The sequence below is a fragment of the Myotis yumanensis genome, unplaced genomic scaffold, assembly GCF_028538775.1.
Source record: "Myotis yumanensis isolate MYYU_CA2020_CCGP unplaced genomic scaffold, mMyoYum1.0.hap1 SCAF_5, whole genome shotgun sequence".
NCBI lineage: Eukaryota > Metazoa > Chordata > Mammalia > Chiroptera > Vespertilionidae > Myotis > Myotis yumanensis.
In genome coordinates, this window is record NW_027223756.1 from 93,570,539 (window position 1) to 93,588,889 (window position 18,351).

The 18,351-nt window shown below is 38.4% G+C and overlaps 1 protein-coding gene across 3 annotated transcripts in view; it reads left to right on the forward strand.

The window, feature by feature from the left end:
- The first annotated feature begins 618 nt into the window (after window positions 1-618).
- XPO7 (exportin 7) overlaps window positions 619-18,351 on the forward strand; it is a 39,331-nt gene continuing 21,598 nt past the window's right edge. For 2 of the 3 annotated variants that reach the window (XM_070416543.1, XM_070416546.1), the window contains exons 1-11: window positions 619-720; window positions 1,301-1,447; window positions 3,758-3,851; window positions 4,637-4,803; window positions 6,088-6,180; window positions 9,010-9,114; window positions 11,127-11,292; window positions 11,879-11,952; window positions 13,499-13,618; window positions 14,960-15,106; window positions 15,864-16,036. In XM_070416543.1, the coding sequence (XP_070272644.1) occupies window positions 700-720; window positions 1,301-1,447; window positions 3,758-3,851; window positions 4,637-4,803; window positions 6,088-6,180; window positions 9,010-9,114; window positions 11,127-11,292; window positions 11,879-11,952; window positions 13,499-13,618; window positions 14,960-15,106; window positions 15,864-16,036 (1,307 nt within the window). In that variant the 5' untranslated portion in view covers window positions 619-699. The remainder of the gene's footprint in view (window positions 721-1,300; window positions 1,448-3,757; window positions 3,852-4,636; window positions 4,804-6,087; window positions 6,181-9,009; window positions 9,115-11,126; window positions 11,293-11,878; window positions 11,953-13,498; window positions 13,619-14,959; window positions 15,107-15,863; window positions 16,037-18,351) is intronic. The other variant, XM_070416544.1, reaches the window with a different exon arrangement.

The window sequence follows — 18,351 nt, forward strand, 5'->3', positions numbered from 1 at the left end:
TGAAACTGGTGATCTTGGAGTGTCAGTATTTGTCTTTCTGGTTTTCTTTAGGTTAATGTTTGAAATTTATTAATCATGTTGAGTAAAATAGGTATCCTGCCCTGAGAGCTTTCCTGCTTAGTGGGAAAACTGATTTATAGTCACAGCCTAGTGAAATAACGTGGTAATAAGTCTCGGGCAGACTGTGGCTGTGCAATATTATTTTAGGCTATTCACCCAGGTTGGTTTGTTAAAATATTTTTTTTCTTATCAGAATTGTCAATTCTAGTAGTGAGATTCTTCGAACTGTTTAAACCACATCGTGCTTGCTACTGTAGAAAATAGGCATAGATTCCTTTTTAAAGTCCAAACCATTCCTTTAAACACTAACAGATGTTTTTGCCTCCTCTCTAGTTAGGGCAGGGTGATATTAAGTCAACTCTTACTAGTTCTTTCCTCTGCTTTTTAACACCGAATTAAGTGGAAGTAGATTTGTTTCCCTCTGGGGTTTGACCAAAGCACACGCCCATCCCCTTCCTGCTTGTTTGGAACTGGTTCAAGATTTGGAGAGAAGGGTTTATTTGGGGGCGTTCCCCTTGTCTTATCTCTGTGTGAGCATATGCGAGGGTTGAATTTATTTTGACCCTGCCATTTAAATTTGGAACCGAAGCAGGAGTTTAAAGTACAGCAGAAAAGACTCCTGGCTGCGGAACTTTAGCCATGAGGGACCCAGGGAGGAAGGTGCGTATGTACATACATTCTGAAGTTTTCTTAGAGCGGTTGGTATCTGTATGCATGCACATAACTGTAAGCTAATAACTACTTGGCAAAGGGAAAATATGTAAAACTATGTAAAGATATATGTGACATTTATAGTATGTGTTTATGTGCCTCATTTTACAGCAGTGACTCTAGTATTCATAATTTTGGCAAATACTAAATTTTTATTTGAAAGCTTTTGGGTAAAGCTTAGGAGAATGGGTATTTTCAAGGAAAAAAGGTATCATTTGTGATTGATTTTTAACAGTAACTGAAAAAAATATATAGATTGATTAGGCATTCTATCATTTTGTCTTCTAAAGCATCAAATAAAGAGCTATAAATTATATATATATATGTATGTGTGTGTGTGTGTGTATATATATTTATATATTATATATTATATATTATATATTATTAGATAAAGGTCACCTGGCTTCTCCTCAGAGTTGAGAAGCAAGTCTCTCTTCATTGATTATTTCTTTTTGTCCAGTAATTTCAAGTATGGTTTCTTGTTTATATAGTAGGCTGTACTGATTTCTTTCTTGATGATCTTTTCCAGAGCCTGGCCCAGTTAGAGAATCTGTGCAAACAGCTGTATGAAACCACAGATACAACCACTCGGCTCCAGGCAGAGAAAGCCTTGGTTGAATTCACCAACAGCCCCGATTGCCTGAGCAAGTGCCAGCTACTCCTCGAAAGAGGAAGTGTACGTAAGATTTGAAAAATCCTAAAGGATAACATGTTTAAGAAAATACATTCTTGTTTAGGGGTGGATTGGGATTCTTCTAGGTGCCTTTGCCTCCTTAATTTTACTTTTAAAAAGCACCATACCTGCCAGATTAGCCAAAAAAAAAAAAGAAGAAGAAGAAGGAAGGCCATATAGCCTTTTCAGTAAAATTTCATTGAACATACCGAACATATATATTTTGTCCTGTCATTTTTTATGTTGTCTAGTTCCTGGGACTCCTTTTCTGTTTTTTACTCTTAAGTACTACCTCCTTGCAAAGAAGAAAGGGCTGTATATAAATGACTTCTTATCCACAGAGTCCATGTCACCTTACAAGTTCCCCAGTTTGTTTTCCTCCTCTGTGCTATAGCTGCTGCTTCTTGCCTTAGAAATATAGGGGAAATGGTCTTGACAATGAAAATTATTGGAAGTTACAGTTTTAAAAATGGAATTAGAACCTCTTCCAGCTAAAAATAGCAGTGCAGTGATCAAAATAATACTTTTAATGAGACATAGTTTGATAAATATTTTTGGCAAGAAGGGGGTTTGAGGAAAGGTAAAAATCCAACCATCATGAAAGGGCATTGAGAGAGTCAGAATCCCAACCAGACTTAGCAGCCAGTACTATACTTAAGACTGGAAGGAAATGTGAAAAGAACGAAAGAAACTAATTTGTTGAGAGGGTAGAATTCTGGGTGACTCCATTTTTACATTTTCATTAGCAGTGTTACAGTATTATTCAGTAAACAGAACAAATTACAGTCTAAAAATTATCCTTCAGTAGTTGGAGAAGCTAACTCTTTTTGCAAGTATCTGAAGGTTACAGAGTCATGGTCAGAGATTGCATGGTGCTCTGTTCTGTTTTCATATGTATTGTTTTATATACTTCCTTTCAGTCACTTGATCTTAGGATTGACCCACTTAGATTTGTGCTGTGGAAGATGCACAACTAGCTTTTCCACTTGACTCCCTCTCTGACACTATGCTAACTGGAGACGCTCCTACTGACAGTGAGCAGGCTGCAGTAGAACAGGAACTCTGCAATACTAAAAACACTTCATCATAGTGGATTCTTCCCTGTTAATCTATATTGACTTCTTAGTGACTTAACAGATTTATTGGAATTATGTGTAGAGACCGTTTGCGTGTTTTGTAGTGTATAGTTATACACCATGTTACAGTAGCCTCTCTTACATTATTAGTGATTTGACACACCCACTGTAATCAGTTTAAAACATGTTCAGGGGTGTTGAATAAAAGTCACATGTCAAAGTCACTTTTATAGATTTTTTTCTTAAGCTTAAATTTTTTTTATAACTGGTGGTATAATATAATGCCTGTAGATAGCCTACTGTCTTAAGGACTTTTAGTTTTATAGACAATTTTCCTTGATCCTTGATTAAATTATTTTAATGGTTCTGGGTCTGTCTCTGTTTATGACGTTATGTAATACAGTCACATGGAGGAATTCGCACATGGCTCCTTCTTGCACATTATGATCAGATAGATAATTCTGATTCTGTATAAGGTTAAAATTCATTAAAATCCACACTTGAGAATATGATAATGCTACTCCATTTCTGTGGCCATAATTTCTCTTTCTCATAAATAATTGTAATGAATTTACTTTAAAACTAGCATATATTCTCCAAAGCTGTAGCTGATTGATAGCTGTGCTGGTGAAAAGACATACTAGTAATTTGGGGGTTAACTGTACAGTATAATGTGGATATTGGAGTATTGGAGATAGTGGATTCAGTTTGATCAGGCCTTTTACTTGCTTTTCTTTCTTTCTTTCTTCCTTTCTTTCTTTCTTTCTTTCCTCATTTCTTTCTTTCTTTCTACCATACTAAATAAATATCTTGAGGTGACTTTGGGAATATTTTTGAGGTGACACTTTTTGAGACATCACTTTAACAAGGCTGTTGATGGAAGGAGAGTTCTTGGTTTAAATGAAAAGAGATTTGTCTTCTGAAAACCTTAGTACCTTTCTGAAAAGACCCCTTCTCCCATGTGCCCCCTTGAAGTAATGGAAATACTGGATTCAGTTTGATCAGGCCATTTACTTGATCTTGCCCCTTGTTCCTGACTGAAATCAGCCAAATTGAGCACATGCTATATTGGCCTCTTTTTCTTAGAATGATAGACGCTCTAAAATCTAGAAGATTTAATATAGCAAAACAATTTTTTCTTGAATCTGAGCACATATCTCCAAATGAAAAAATCTTATGACTGACTAACTCAATAAAATCTAATTCGACGTTTCCCTCCACCCCCCTCTTTTCACAGTCATCGTACTCCCAGTTACTGGCAGCTACATGCCTTACAAAGCTTGTATCACGCACAAACAACCCTCTACCATTGGAGCAACGAATAGATATTCGTAAGTAAAGAATTGTCTATTCTCTCTTAAAGAAATTAGTTTGCTTAGTAACGTGCTGGTGGTAATAGTTAAATTTATATTGCTTGTTTGATAATGTCCTGAAATTGCTAAGCATACAGAATATCTGGAATCTAGGTTTCCCCCCACCCCCAGAATTTTGAGCTTATGAAAGTGAAGAAGGCCCAGAATAATTACTTCTAAATAAGCCTAAGTAACCCCTTTTGTTGTCAGAAGGTTTCTTTAATTCAGTCTTTTTTTTTATTTTTATATTTTATTGATTTTTTACAGAGAAGAAGGGAGAGGGATAGAGATTTAGAAACATCGATGAGAGAGATCGATCAGCTGCCTCCTGCACGCCCCCCACTGGGGATGTGCCCGCAACCAGGGTACATGCCCTTGACTGGAATCGAACCCGGGACCCTTGAGTCCGCAGGCCGACGCTCTATCCACTGAGCCAAACCGGTTTGGCTTTAATTCAGTCTTTACTGCCACTAATAACTAAGAAAAACATTGTTAAGGATTTTGAATTCTGTGCAGACTGTGTGATTTAACCATCTAGGAGTAGATTCAAGGCTGCCATACTTCGGGTTCCTCATTGTGACAGGTATAACATTCTCAATTAGAAAGCCTAGTCATCTTACACTCAAAGTCCCATTTCTCAGTAGCGTGAAGAAGTAAGGGAGTTTAGAGTCAATCGCATAATTTTGCCATTTCTTGGACATTTAGTACATTTAAAGATGTATGCCCTTCCCTGACAAAGCCTTATGTCATGTGTTACGTTATAGGGAACTATGTGCTCAACTACCTTGCCACTCGGCCAAAGTTGGCTACTTTCGTGACACAAGCACTTATTCAGTTGTATGCCAGAATCACAAAGCTGGGCTGGTTTGACTGTCAGAAGGATGACTATGTCTTCAGAAATGCAATCACAGATGTCACAAGGTTTTTACAGGTATGATGTATATATTTAATGTAATAAGAATGGGAGAAGCAACATGCATATACTTACTTATATACAGTTCTACTCTCTAGAAAGTACACAAAATAGAATTATTTGATATGTTCTTGTCTGTGTCTTTTTTACCCTTAATGTGTCTTGGCTTTGTATGTTTACATCAGCACAAACAAACCCTCCTTCATTCTTTCTAATGCCTACATACTATTCTGATCTAAAATACCATACTTTAATTAACTGATCTCTTAGGGGTAGGCATTAAGTTTGCTTCTATATTTGACTGTTAAATAAACACTTCAATGACTATCCAAATAGGTAGGTAGGTAGATCAATTTACATATATATCTATCTTGTCATACTTTGAATAAGTGTATAGGGATTATTGGAATTATTCAAGCAAACGGATATGTGTATTTTGGCTTTTAAAGATATTTCCAAATCGCCCCCCAAAATAGTTTCTTCCTCCAACAATTAGAAGGTGCCTATTTCCCTGTGCCTCCACCCTGAGAGCTCAGCTGTTGTATTTTTCCAATTTAATAGGTAAAAAGAATTGGTATCTCAGCATTTGAGTTATGAATAGGACAGAACAATTTCTCATAGGTTAATTTACTACTTAATTTTTGTTTTTCTATGAACTTCCTGCTTATATCTTATGTACATTTTTAAGTCGGTTTCTTTGCCTTTTTCTTGTTGTATACAGTTTCTTTGAAAATTGTTACACATTCATTTGTAATTTATCTTTTTTTATATATATATATATATTTTATTGATTTTTTTACAGAGAAGAAGGGAGAGGGATAGAGAGTTAGAAACACTGATGAGAAGATCGATCAGCTGCCTCCTGCACGCCCCCCACTGGGGACGTGCCTGCCCCCCCACTGGGGACGTGCCTGCAACCAGGGTACATGCCCTTGACCAGAATCGAACCCGGGACCTTGAGTCCGCAGGCCAACGCTCTATCCACTGAGCCAAACCGGTTCGGCTGTAATTTATCTTGTGTGTTTTGCCACTTTCTCTCTTTATAATGAGCGTGGTATAATGCTTACGGTTATTTTTAAATTATGAAAGGTTTCAATTTTGATGAAGTCAGATTCAGCAGTCTTTCTTATGGCAGTTAGGTTTTATGTCCTGCAAAGCAGCAGTTTTGAACTACAGTTCCTTGCTACCTTGTCTAGGCAGTGTTAATAGCAACCCATGATTCTGTCATTTCCAAAGTGTGACTGCATTTCCAGTGCTGAAATCAAACTGCACACACCAACTCTTTTTTTTTTTTTAAACCAGGATAGTGTTGAATACTGCATCATTGGCGTCACAATTTTATCTCAGCTAACCAATGAAATTAATCAAGTAAGTGCTACAGCCTTCCTCATTGAAGTAAGTGCCATATTTTTCTTAGTATTGGTGTTTTCTGCTCTGTGTGGGATGATCGTTTTGGCAGTTGTGTGCTTTCGCGGTAAGTGATTAATGCCCTTTTGAAACAAAATAATTGCATTGGGTTTTCCTCTGTAAGTACAACCTACCTTGCTCTTCTTGTCGTGGTCCCCTTCTATCTCCAGAATATTTTACCCCATCTCAGCTTTCCTCACTGGTATTAATGTTCACTATTAGAGATACGAGCAATGGTCCTAAGTCAAAAGCTTAATGAAATAGTTTATTTATTTATTTATTTATATTATTTTTTTATTTTTTGAAATAGTTTATTTATTAATGAAAAAGAATGAGTTTTAAAAAAGGAATCACAAAAGTGGAACCAGCATCATTTGTGTGCCCCTTCTGCTGCATACATTAATACATGTTTATAATCATTTAAAAATAAGTTACCACGTCCGATTATTAAAGATTTTGCTGGCAATCTTTTCAGAATGCATAAAACATTCTACTAAATAACAAACGTTTTAAATAGTCGTTGATGATACAGATCACTACAGAGGAAACACCAGTGGCTTTCTTTTGCTCTGGCTGTTATTTTTTCAGTCATTTACTTTTGTATCCAGCTAAAATTTATAATTACTAAACAGGCCAGTATTAATATTAGTTATAATATCTCACCCTTCAGTTGTCAGCTAATAATTACATTGGCATCACTTTTGCTGTTGCTCATAATTGTACAGACATTTTTATTAACCCATGAGAGTTTTAACTGTATTGTTACTATTATAAATACACTTGCTTAGCCTATTAAAATCTGGAGGCTGTACGTGTTCTCCGTCACATACAATCCTCATTGTGGTCGATAATTATCAAAATAATAGCTTATACCTTTGAGTGATTTTACTGTGTGATAGGCGCTATTCTGAGCACTTTACTTGTATTAACTTATTTCATTCTCACAATAGTCCTAGAAAGGTACTGTGGTTATCCCATTTTCTAGAAAAGGAAACTGAGGCTAAATAAGTTGTCTAAGGCAGTGGTTCTCAACCTTCTGGCCCTTTAAATACAGTTCCTCATGTTGTGACCCAACCATAAAATTATTTTCGTTGCTTCTTCATAACTGTAATGTTGCTACTGTTATGAATCGTAATGTAAATATCTGATATGCATGATGGTCTTAGGCAACCTCTGTGAAAGGGCCGTTTGACCGCCAAAGGGGTCGCGACCCACAGGTTGAGAACCGCTGGTCTACGGTGTCACAGTTAGCAGGCAACAGTATCTGAATTCAAATCCACAGTCTTATTCCAAAGACTGTGCTTTAATAACTTTTTTAAAAAATATATTTTTATTGATTTCAGAGAGGAAGGGAGAGAGATAGAAACGTCAATGATGAAAGAGAATATCATTGATCGGCTGCCTTCTGCACGCCCCCCACTGGGGACTGAGCCCACAACCTGGGCATGTGCCCTTGAGCAGAATCGAACGCGGGACCCTTCAGTCCGCAGGCCAACACTCCATCCACTGAGCCAAACCAGCTAGGGCTAACTACTTGTTTAACTACTGTTACCTTTGTAGTCGGAAAGCGAGCATTAACTAAGTGCAAAGATTGTGGGATTCATGTTCTCTCCTTGTGAAGCTTGGCCTCACAAAATACATCAGTGTTGGTATAAAAAACACTTAAATTTTACTTGTCTTTCTTAAGAAAACAATAGAAATGTGTAACATACTTAATGTAATTATTCTTGGTATTAGGATCAGCATAATAGATTATATGTGTTATAGGATGTATAATCCAGCAGTAGCTTATTTATCTAGGACACTTATGCTAACACAGTGACATTGAAGCTGGAAATGAGGAATATTTTGAACCTCTATATAACTTAATTTGCTGTGGGGCTTTTTAGTTAGGGAGTTGTCAGATTCAAATCAGAAAGTGTATTTCTGTTACCATTCCTATCTGAGCTTAGAAATAAAATCAGGAGGGCCCATAACTTGGCTGTCTGTCAGAAATCTTGCCTCATTATTCTTTAATGTCCCAAAAGCAAAATGAGCTTCCTCTTGGATGAATTGGTCAGTGCATAGAAAGATTTAAGCTTTCTGGTGGAAAAAATGCCCTGACAACCTTAACATTTTTTTATTCCTCTTATTGAGTACCACCTACTTATTGAGCAGTGGCAGGAATAGAGGACATACTAAAGAAGTAAAAGATTTAATCCTTAACCACAAAAACCTTTAAAATGTGGCTGAAAAGACGAAAAAGAGGAATAAGTGAACAATACAACCATTTAATTAAAGTGTTCACTCCTGGGGTCTGGACTCCACGTAGAAACAAATAGGTTAGAGAAGGAGGAAAGTATTTGCAGGCTTTTGTCATTCATCTGAAGTCCATGGCTGCTGGTTAATGACTGTTTTTGGAAATTCTGCAGTAACTTCAGCCCAGTGGATTGTTTACCAAAACCCAAGCCATGCTACTATGTGTTTTTGAAACTAAACCACAGGGCAACATAATAATAATTTTTAGCAGTATCTGCCAAAAATTTGTTAAATTTTACCTAGGTGTAGCGGAAATTAAAACTTTGCAATGGAGATATTCATTCCTCCTTCTGTCTTCCCTCTGTAAACCTTGGAGACATGATATTCTGGCTGTTAGCAGCTTATTGTCCTTTGCATCCTCTCACTTTATATGATTTTATAGTAATTTAAGTGTTTAAAATGTATTTTGTATTTATGTTGCTTTTATTGGAAATCTTTCTACTTTATTTGAAGTCTGCATGGAAAAAAAATTTCTTTCCATTTAATTCTAAAACCTGCATTGTTTATTTTTCTGCACAGGCAGACACCACCCATCCTTTAACCAAGCACAGAAAAATTGCCTCTTCTTTCCGAGATTCATCATTATTTGACATCTTCACACTTTCCTGCAATTTACTAAAACAGGTGAGATGGTAGGCTGGATCCTGCTTCCCTGTTTATTTTGAAAGGGTGACAGATGAGTGACCCCATAGTATTTATGCATCTCTTTAATCACCATCAACACCTCTCACATAATACCCCTCTCCAAGATGCTGAAGAAACTTGCCAGCCTGAGCACTGGTGTTGGAGAAAGGATGATGATTCCCTACGGAAGAGCAGTGAGAGAATGTTATCCTATGCTCCTATCTTCAAGGAATCAAGTTTACCACAAAGTTTGAGATTCTGTTGTTTGTTCTTTTTATACCCACATAAAATTTTCCTGTGTGGAGCAAAGGCATGTTAACTATAGTGCTCTGAGAGCAGACGCAGACAACATTGTTAGCACACTAAAACTCTGACTCCCTGTCCCCTGCTGAGCTAAAAGCAGCCAATAAACAAGCAACATCTGTAAGGAAAAGCAGATTTTGGAATTTTAACATCCATTTAGATTTCATAACCTGAAGGGGTAGACAGTATCACATAAGGAAATTACCTGTTTTAAAATAAAATAGTTGGTGTTTCCATTCATTTATTGATAGAGTTGAACTAAGAAATGTTAACTTACATGTTCTACACATTTATAACAATGTTTGGCTGCTTTGTCCCTATAGAAAGATAAATGGGATTAGTCTCTGGCTCTTTGTTCATTTGGGGGACTTGGGGGTTTTTTGTTCTAATTCTCATTTTCCAGTATATCCAGTTTTAGTTTTATTATTATTTGTTGTTATTGTTAATCCTCACCCGAGGATTGATTTTTAGGGAGAATGGAAGAGAGAGGGAAAGACAGAGAGAAACATCAGTGTGAGAGAAACACATCGGTTAGTTGCTTCCTGCACGAGCCCTAACCAGGGCCCGAGCCGGGGAGGAGCCTGCAACTGAGGTGCGTGCCATTAACCGGAATTGAACCCGGGACCCTTTGATCTGCAGGCTGATGCTCTATCCACTGAGCCAAACTGGCTAGGGCCAAGTTTTAGTTTGAAACAAGTTTGGATTCTTTGTCATTCCACTTAATGATGTCCATCTTTTTCCTCAATTTCCCGCTTATCTCGGAATTCCCAGACAGTCCTCAGGTTGGGTGAGCTGCCCAGAAAAAACTGTTGTACCCCTAGAGGGGAAAAGCTTTTGTGAAAACTAAGGTTTGAATCCTCCTCACTGATACTATCAAAAACAACTAGCTTCCTGCCGGTGTGGCTCAGTGGTTGAGCATGGACCTGTGAACCAGGAGGTCATGGTTCAATTCCCAATCAGGGCACATTCCTGTATTGCAGGCTCGATCCCCAGTGTGTGGCATGCAGGAGGCAGCCGATCAATGATTCTCTCATCATTGTTGCTTCTGTCTCTCTCCCTTTCCCTTCCTCTCTGAAATCAATAAAAATATATTAAAAAATAAAAACAATTAGCCAGCTCTCACCGAGTTCATAGCTGGTATGAACTTTGAACATGAGAATCCCAGGAGCTATGGACCAGTATTGAGCTACATACAGGCAGGTAAACTGCCAGTGAATAAATAAAATTAAGTGGTGATTTGTTTTAGGTTTGGTTTGAAAGATTTTTGTTGATTCTGATGATAGTAATATTAAAAAGAGGAAGGAAGGTAGGACAGGATATAAAACTTACTAGAACTCCCTCCCAGAATTTAATTCTAGCCCTGCCTAGACATAGCTAGAATTTCACATGCAAATGAAGTAACCACACATATTGCTTCAGGACTCCCTGTGGCCACCATGTCTACATGGAAAGAATAAGTGTCAAAGGGGGGATTTCTTTAAATACCGGCTTCATGTTTTATGGTAAATGTGTTGTAATAGTAATGAGGAGCTAGGGTTTTCATCGTGGCATTAAGGTAATAGAAGTGCAGCATCTTGTGGCAAGGGAAACATCACTTTTCTGTGTTGAAATGTAGTCCTCCCTTTCTGGCTCAACAGCCTGCTTGTGAGTCTAGTAGCAAGCTTGGAAGAGGAGTGGTTGCTTGGGGCTCATTATGGTAATTTTTACAGGCTTCTGGAAAGAATCTAAACTTGAATGATGAAAGTCAACATGGTTTGCTCATGCAACTGCTCAAACTCACTCATAACTGCCTAAACTTTGATTTCATCGGCACATCTACTGATGAGTCCTCAGATGACCTGTGCACAGTACAGATTCCCACCAGCTGGAGATCAGGTAAGAGCATCGCCCCACCTGAAACAGGCTGCTGCTCAGCTCTGCGCAGTATCTGTAGGATGGTCTACAGGACCCCTGGCGTCCCTGTTTATTGTACAAGAGCATTTATCATTTCAGCATCTGTCTCTATAAAGTGAGGGAAGGTTCTTGGAGACCTTATGGATCGCCCAGCCTGGAAGAACTCTTAATTACTGACAAGTGTGACTTTGACCTTCTTACATTAACCACCTAGAGACTTCCATTAGGTTATTCATTTGAGGTAATGTCTAGCTTTAAAAACAAAATCAAGCAAGAGAACATGTGCTTATGTTTGTATGTTCCTAAGGATAAAAATTCTTGCTATGAACAGAGTCCTATTGTCTTAAGTTTCTGAGAATCAGAAGAATGAATCTATTTCTCAGAAGAGCTAAAAACTACACCTTAAAAAGGAAAACAAAAGGCCCTTATTAGCTTATCACTTTCAAAGGACATAAGCAGCGTGTAAGTGAAGAAAGCTGGAAGATATGCTCCAAAACGTAGTGCCAGCACTCAGCCAGTGGCAGTGTGCAGACATGCTCAGTGAAGTGCTTTTGTGTCTTTCTTTCAGCATTCTTAGATTCTTCAACTCTGCAGCTGTTTTTTGACCTGTATCATTCCATCCCTCCTACATTTTCACCTCTGGTGAGTCAGTTTCTAAAGCAAACCTATTTCTGGAAAATAGCAATGGTGAATGAGCCTTATGTTCACTTTGTTGTACAAAATCATAGAACTAACGCATGGAAATACTAGGGTTCGTTATCTAGCCAAGGTCAAACTTATAGCTTGAAAGTTCTTGCAATAAAGTCTTAATTATTTTAAAATTATTCCTGTTTAATGACAAATTGCTGCAGATGTCAAGCTCTTTTGGTCTCATCTTTACTTTTTACCTCAAATTGTCAAGCTGAAGGTTGTCCTGACTGAGAAGTTTTAAAAATCCCTCAAACATAAGTGATAAATGGAAGCTGTAATAAGAAGGCAAATTTGCATACTTATTTCTAAATAGCATTTGAAAGCTTTTGGGAATGATGCATTTCTCCTTTAAAGCAATAAACTCCTCAAATCACAGAACTCATTCAAGTCCTAAAAGATGTTGGCCTGGTATTTCAGATGGTTGGGGTAAAATACCATTGTGCAAAACATAAAGAAGACACAGCATAGTAATGGGTATTTGGTGTAGTGTTTCTACAGTGGACTACTTTCCTGGTCATTGTACTTTTCCAAATTAATGTAGACCTTTCTTTGCTTTAGCGAAATATGAAATCAGTGTTGTTTGTATCAAGTTAGGAAAAGGTAATATACTCAATAAGGGTAATTAATGAAAAGACTGTTTATAAAGGTGTGGGCCAAATGAAGGGAATCTAACAAGAGGTGATGACTGTACCCCCTGGGGTGAGCAGTTGTGGGAAGCTTCAAGGGGCAAGGTAGGAGCTCAGGAGAAGCTGAAGCTGTGGCCTAGGGCAAGGCTGTACAGCAGAGGTAGAGACTGCCAACCGTGGGCCAGCAGGAGGTGGCACTTCTTTCCTCCTGCCCTGATCTCCTTGCTGGTACTTTCCAATGGTTGAAGCCAACTAGAAGCAAGAGGGCAAGGGAGCTGGGCTGCTGTTAGTCACAGAGGTCAGCCTCCCAGGGAACAGCAGGGTGGTGAAGGGTAGAAAATAGATCTGGTTGGGCAGAGAGTATAAATACCTCGCACAGTAGGGAAAGGGTAAAATGCTTTCAGCATAAACGCTGGTTTTTTCATGGCCCAGATATTTCATTGTAGCACTACATACAAAGCCTGATTAGCCAAAAGGTCTTAATAAAACAGAAAAAACAAAATCTAAAACTTTATTTAAACTATGAATTGCCTGGTGTTTTCAAGCCTTAAATATGTATGTTAACAAGAATGAAGGAAGCCATTGGGGTGGTCAGAGAATATGCCTAAGTTTAGGAATTTCCATAGTGTGAATTTAAGTAGTTGTTATGATCAGATTGGATGTAATGCTCTTTTTTTTCTTTTAATAAAGTTGTTTTAGATATCGTAAGCTGTATCCTCTTTGATCTTTCTATATTATAATTGTAGCAGGGGTTGAAAGAACAGAATTAGAGGCATATGTAAAGAAGAATATTATAGGAGTGGAAAAGATCATGAAAATAGCTGGACAATCTTTTTAATATGAGCTGTGTTTGGGTTGTGCCCTGTTTTTAGGTATTATCTTGCTTAGTACAGATCGCCTCCGTTAGAAGATCCCTGTTTAACAATGCAGAGAGGGCCAAGTTTCTCTCTCATCTTGTTGATGGTGTTAAACGAATACTGGAAAATCCACAGGTAAAATTTGAGGATTTGTATTTATTTGAATAAATATATGATTGCTATCTATATATGTATATGTGATATATATGATTCTGTGTATGTGTGTGTGTGTGTGTGCGCGCGCGCGCGCGCGTGCACGCACCTATCTGTTACAAGTCAGAAGGATCCCTTTGCTCAGGAAAATAAGGTTAGAGCTAGAGTCATTTCCCCCCAAGAAATTAAGAATTTAAATTTGTTTTTGTTTCCATTTTTTTGAATGTACGTTGTTTATTTAACTACTAGAAGCCCAGTGCACGAGAATCATGCACTTGGTGGGGGGGTGGTCCCTCAGCCTAGCCTGCGCCCTCTCGCAGTCAGAAAGCCCTTGGGGGATGTCCTACTGACAACTTAGGCCTATGGGGAGCGGGCCTAAGCCGGTGGTTGGACATCCTTAGTGCTGCCGCAGCTGCGCTCACCAGCCATGAGCCCAGTTTCCCACCAGGGGACAGCTCCTGCATTGAGCGTCTGCCCCCTGATGGTCAGTGCGCATCACAGCAACTGGTCATTCCACCATTTGGTCAGTTTACATATTAACCTTTTATTATATAGGATATAGAACAGCTTTTAGGTGGGAAGGGAGAGATTTCTCATTCAAATATTGTTCCATAACTCAGTAGTCCTTTTTGTCTTTTTCAGTCCCCAAGATTTTGTAAACACCTATTTTTTTTAAAGTATCACTTCTCTACACTAGGACATATCATAAAAACAGTTCATAGTTCATTCATTCAACAAATTTTATGAAACACCTACCATGTACCAGGGATACCGTGGTGAACAAAACAAGATCTGTCCCCCTATGCCAATAGAGGACGACATATATAAGGAAAATAAATATGCTGGTATTATATGCGAATAAATCAAAAGTTTGATATAAGTATAAAATATATAAACATAGGAATAGATAAATGTATTTTTTATTATTAAATGTTTAAATATATAAAACATTTGCATAACTTTGCTGCCGTGGTTTATTGTACTTGATAAATTTGACAAATGTGAGGATGAAAATTTCTTTTATCTTTCTTTTAATTGATGAGAAGCAAGCAGACTAGTTACACCTTAGATCACGCCCTTTTTTTTTGCCATTTATCAGCTTTACAACCTTAGGGTCATAGTGTGATCCTTCCGGCTTCCGTTTTAGACTCTGTCAGTTGAGGCTGATGCCACAGGTGAATGTTTGAACATTACACAGACGTGTCCTGAATGAGGATTCGCGTCTTACAAGTTTAAGTAGATTCCCCCTCCCCTGAAGCCATCCCTGTCATTCAGAGTGAGTGAGTCGCATTTCACATTCTATTCCCCCTGTGCTGCCCCCAGAGCTTGTCAGACCCGAACAACTACCACGAGTTTTGCAGACTGCTGGCCCGACTGAAGAGTAACTATCAACTGGGAGAACTAGTCAAGGTGGAGAACTACCCTGAGGTTATCCGATTGATAGCTAACTTCACGGTGACCAGCTTACAGGTTTGTCTTTGGTAGCTTGACTCTTTCTTCCTAGACATTGGAACCGCTTCTCTTGCTCTCTGGGTTTAGCCTTCTAAGAATTTTTTTTCCCCCTTGGCAAAAGTGAATTATAAATACATGTATGGTAACCTTGCAGAGTAATTACTGTGGTCGTCTACTCAATGTGTATTACAAAAGTGCAAGGAGTATTGGGAGAAGAACATGCGGTAATTGCAAGGCAAAGAGAATCCCCTCAGAATCACACACACACACCCAATAGGCAAGAGTGGAACAGGGAACTAGACAGAAGAGTAAAGGGTGAGTCAATGCCCTCTCTTATTCATGTAGTAGAGGGCTCTGGCTCTCAAACGGTATGGCTTGCATCAAAATCATCTGAGGAGCTTAATGAAAAAGGCAGGTGCTTGGATCTTACCCCCGTAATTTCTGGTTCACTAGGTTCAGGGTGGAGGCCTGGTGTCTCTATTTCTAACATGCTCTCTAAATGATTCTCATGCATACTAATGTTTGAGAACCACTTATGCAAGGTTTTTGTTGTGGCAAGGTTTACTCATCCAGCATAGAACAGCTCTTCTCATTAGATGCATAGTCTCTGAAATACTAATAAACATATTAGACTAGTTGCCATACACAGAACAAAGCCCATAAAAGATTTTCATCTTTTTTTTAAAGTCTTTATCCTTTGTGTCGAGTGGCATGGGACTAGTGTATTGTGTACAAAAATAAGAAGTATGCCTCCTGCTCTTTTGGTTTTCCTTAGCACTGGGAATTTGCCCCAAATAGTGTGCACTATCTCCTGAGCCTATGGCAGCGTCTGGCAGCCTCTGTGCCATATGTGAAAGCCACAGAGCCCCATATGCTGGAAACTTATACTCCTGAAGTCACCAAAGCCTACATTACATCCCGTTTGGAGTCTGTGCACATCATACTGAGGTAAGGACATTGGGACAACCTTCCCCCAGTAGCCTGGTGTTAGACTTGCCAGAGATCAGACACCCCATTGGCAAAAAAAAATTTGATAGTAGTCTTTGATAGGGGTATTTGATAAGAGTCTTATTGGAGCTGATACTGTTAATGGTCATTCTTTTATGTCAGCAGAATAGCATAACATCTGAAAGAATAGTCTTTAACATCCTATTCGTGTCCTATTATTTCCATCGGTAGCAATATCTTTGAATACAAAACATAATGTTTGTCCTTGCCACTGATTTTCCTTATATAGGAGAGAAACATTTATAGACTATAGATTATAAGAATTATAATGTGTAAGTTATAGGTGCTTAATGTGAACTCCTAAAATATTAAATAGATAAAAGGGATTACACAATTCAGAGTTGACTAGAAGAAATAAGAATTCTAGGCAACTGATCACTGATTGTATTACATTAACACATGGTTTCTGTCTACCCTGTTAACTGTACCAGAAACATATAGCTAAAGGAATGTCAGACCCCTGCAAAAATGACCTGTTTGGAGTTAAGTTATTTGGTTTAGGAACCTTTCTTGCTTGTGGTTTGGGTTGTTGTTTGTTTTTCCTCACAGTTTTGGAGGCTAGAAGTCTGAGATCCAGGTGCCAGCAGGGTTGGTTTCTGGTGATGCCTTTCTCCTTGGCCTGCAGATGAACATCTTCTCTCTGTGTCTCACAGGGTTTTTTCTGTGTGTGTGCACGCACATATATGTATGTTATAAGGACACCAGTCCTATTGGACTAGGCTTCCACCTTTAAGATCTCATTTAACCATTTTTTTTTTGGAGGTATAATTGACATAAAGCATTCTATTACTTTCAGGTGTACAACATAGTGCTTCAGTATTTGTATATATTGCAAGATGATCACAATAAGTATGGTTAACATCCATCACTATACATAGTTAAAATATTTTCTTGTGATGAGAACTTTTAAGACTACTCTTGTATATTTTTTCTTTGGCTATCTTTTTTTTTTAATTTTTTAAAATATATTGTTTATTGATTTCAGAGAGGAAGGGAAAGGGAGAGAGAGAGATAGAAACATCAATGATGAGAGAGAATCATTGATTGGCTGCCTCCTGCACGCCCCCTGCTGGGGATCGAGCCTACAACCTGGGCATGTGGCCTTGACTGGAATCGAGCCCAGGACTCTTCAGTCCTCAGGCCGACGCTCTATCCACTGAGCAAAACCAGCTAGGGCTTTCATTGGCTATTTCTCAGGAGAATTTACTTGGACTCTGAAGATCTGGGTTTTTTGAGTTGGATTTTTAATTTGCTTAGAGTCAAATGCATTTACTTATCATAACAGTTCATTGTCTTAACTGTTAATGACTTTGAATCATTTCAGAATTTGAGTATTTTTGAAGTCCACAGGGAGGAGTTATTTTATTAGCTGCTTAGTTTCTGTTCTTGAGGAGTCAGCTGGTGTCAGTGAGACCATGTGGGGGAGTGGTTACATGGGTGGGCCCTGGGCCCAGAGAGCTAGTTAATGGCTGTGTACTCTTGGGTGAGGTTATTATAGGGAGTAATTTACTGTGTCTCCTGGCCCACTGTGTGGACCACAGTAAACACACAACTATGAGCTGCTAGTGGTAGTGATGGTGCTGCTGCTGCTGGGTTGTCATTCTGTGATGTAACAGTAGATAGCTTGTAATATGACAAGATTTTCAAATGTATGAAATAGTAGAGAAGGTAAGACCTGGTATAAATCCACAGAGCCCCATCTGTAGTTCTGAAATCCAAGATGTGAAAACTAAATTTTCTCATAAGTTTGGCACCAAAATTCATTTGGTGGCAAAATGAGACATGCACTGATATGAGACCCTTTATGGTCTTTTTAAATTCTACTTGGTGTGACTATTCATAATATTCTGCTATAGGAATATTGTATTTGCCACACCACAGAGCCCGTTGAGGGTTTATATTACATGGCAGAAATACCATATTGTCTCCCTAAAACCTCAAGATTTCTGAATTCCAAAACACATCTGGTCACAATGGCCTCACTCAGGAGACAGGATACTTATCATACCAAAGTTTACTATGGTCGAGAACAAACGAGAGGCTAAGAGGCTGGGGTGGAGAAACATAGGAATGAGAGGATCAAGGCCAACAAATGTTAAGAACTGGAAATCCAGATTGAAAGATTGGACACCAACAAGCAAAATATTCCTAAGGGAGACTGGTGCTTAGGTTGAAGGTGTCTGCCTTCCAATTTTTTATATTCCTTCCTTGATTAAAAGTAGTGTTGAGATATGGGCCTCTACTGTTGGAAACAG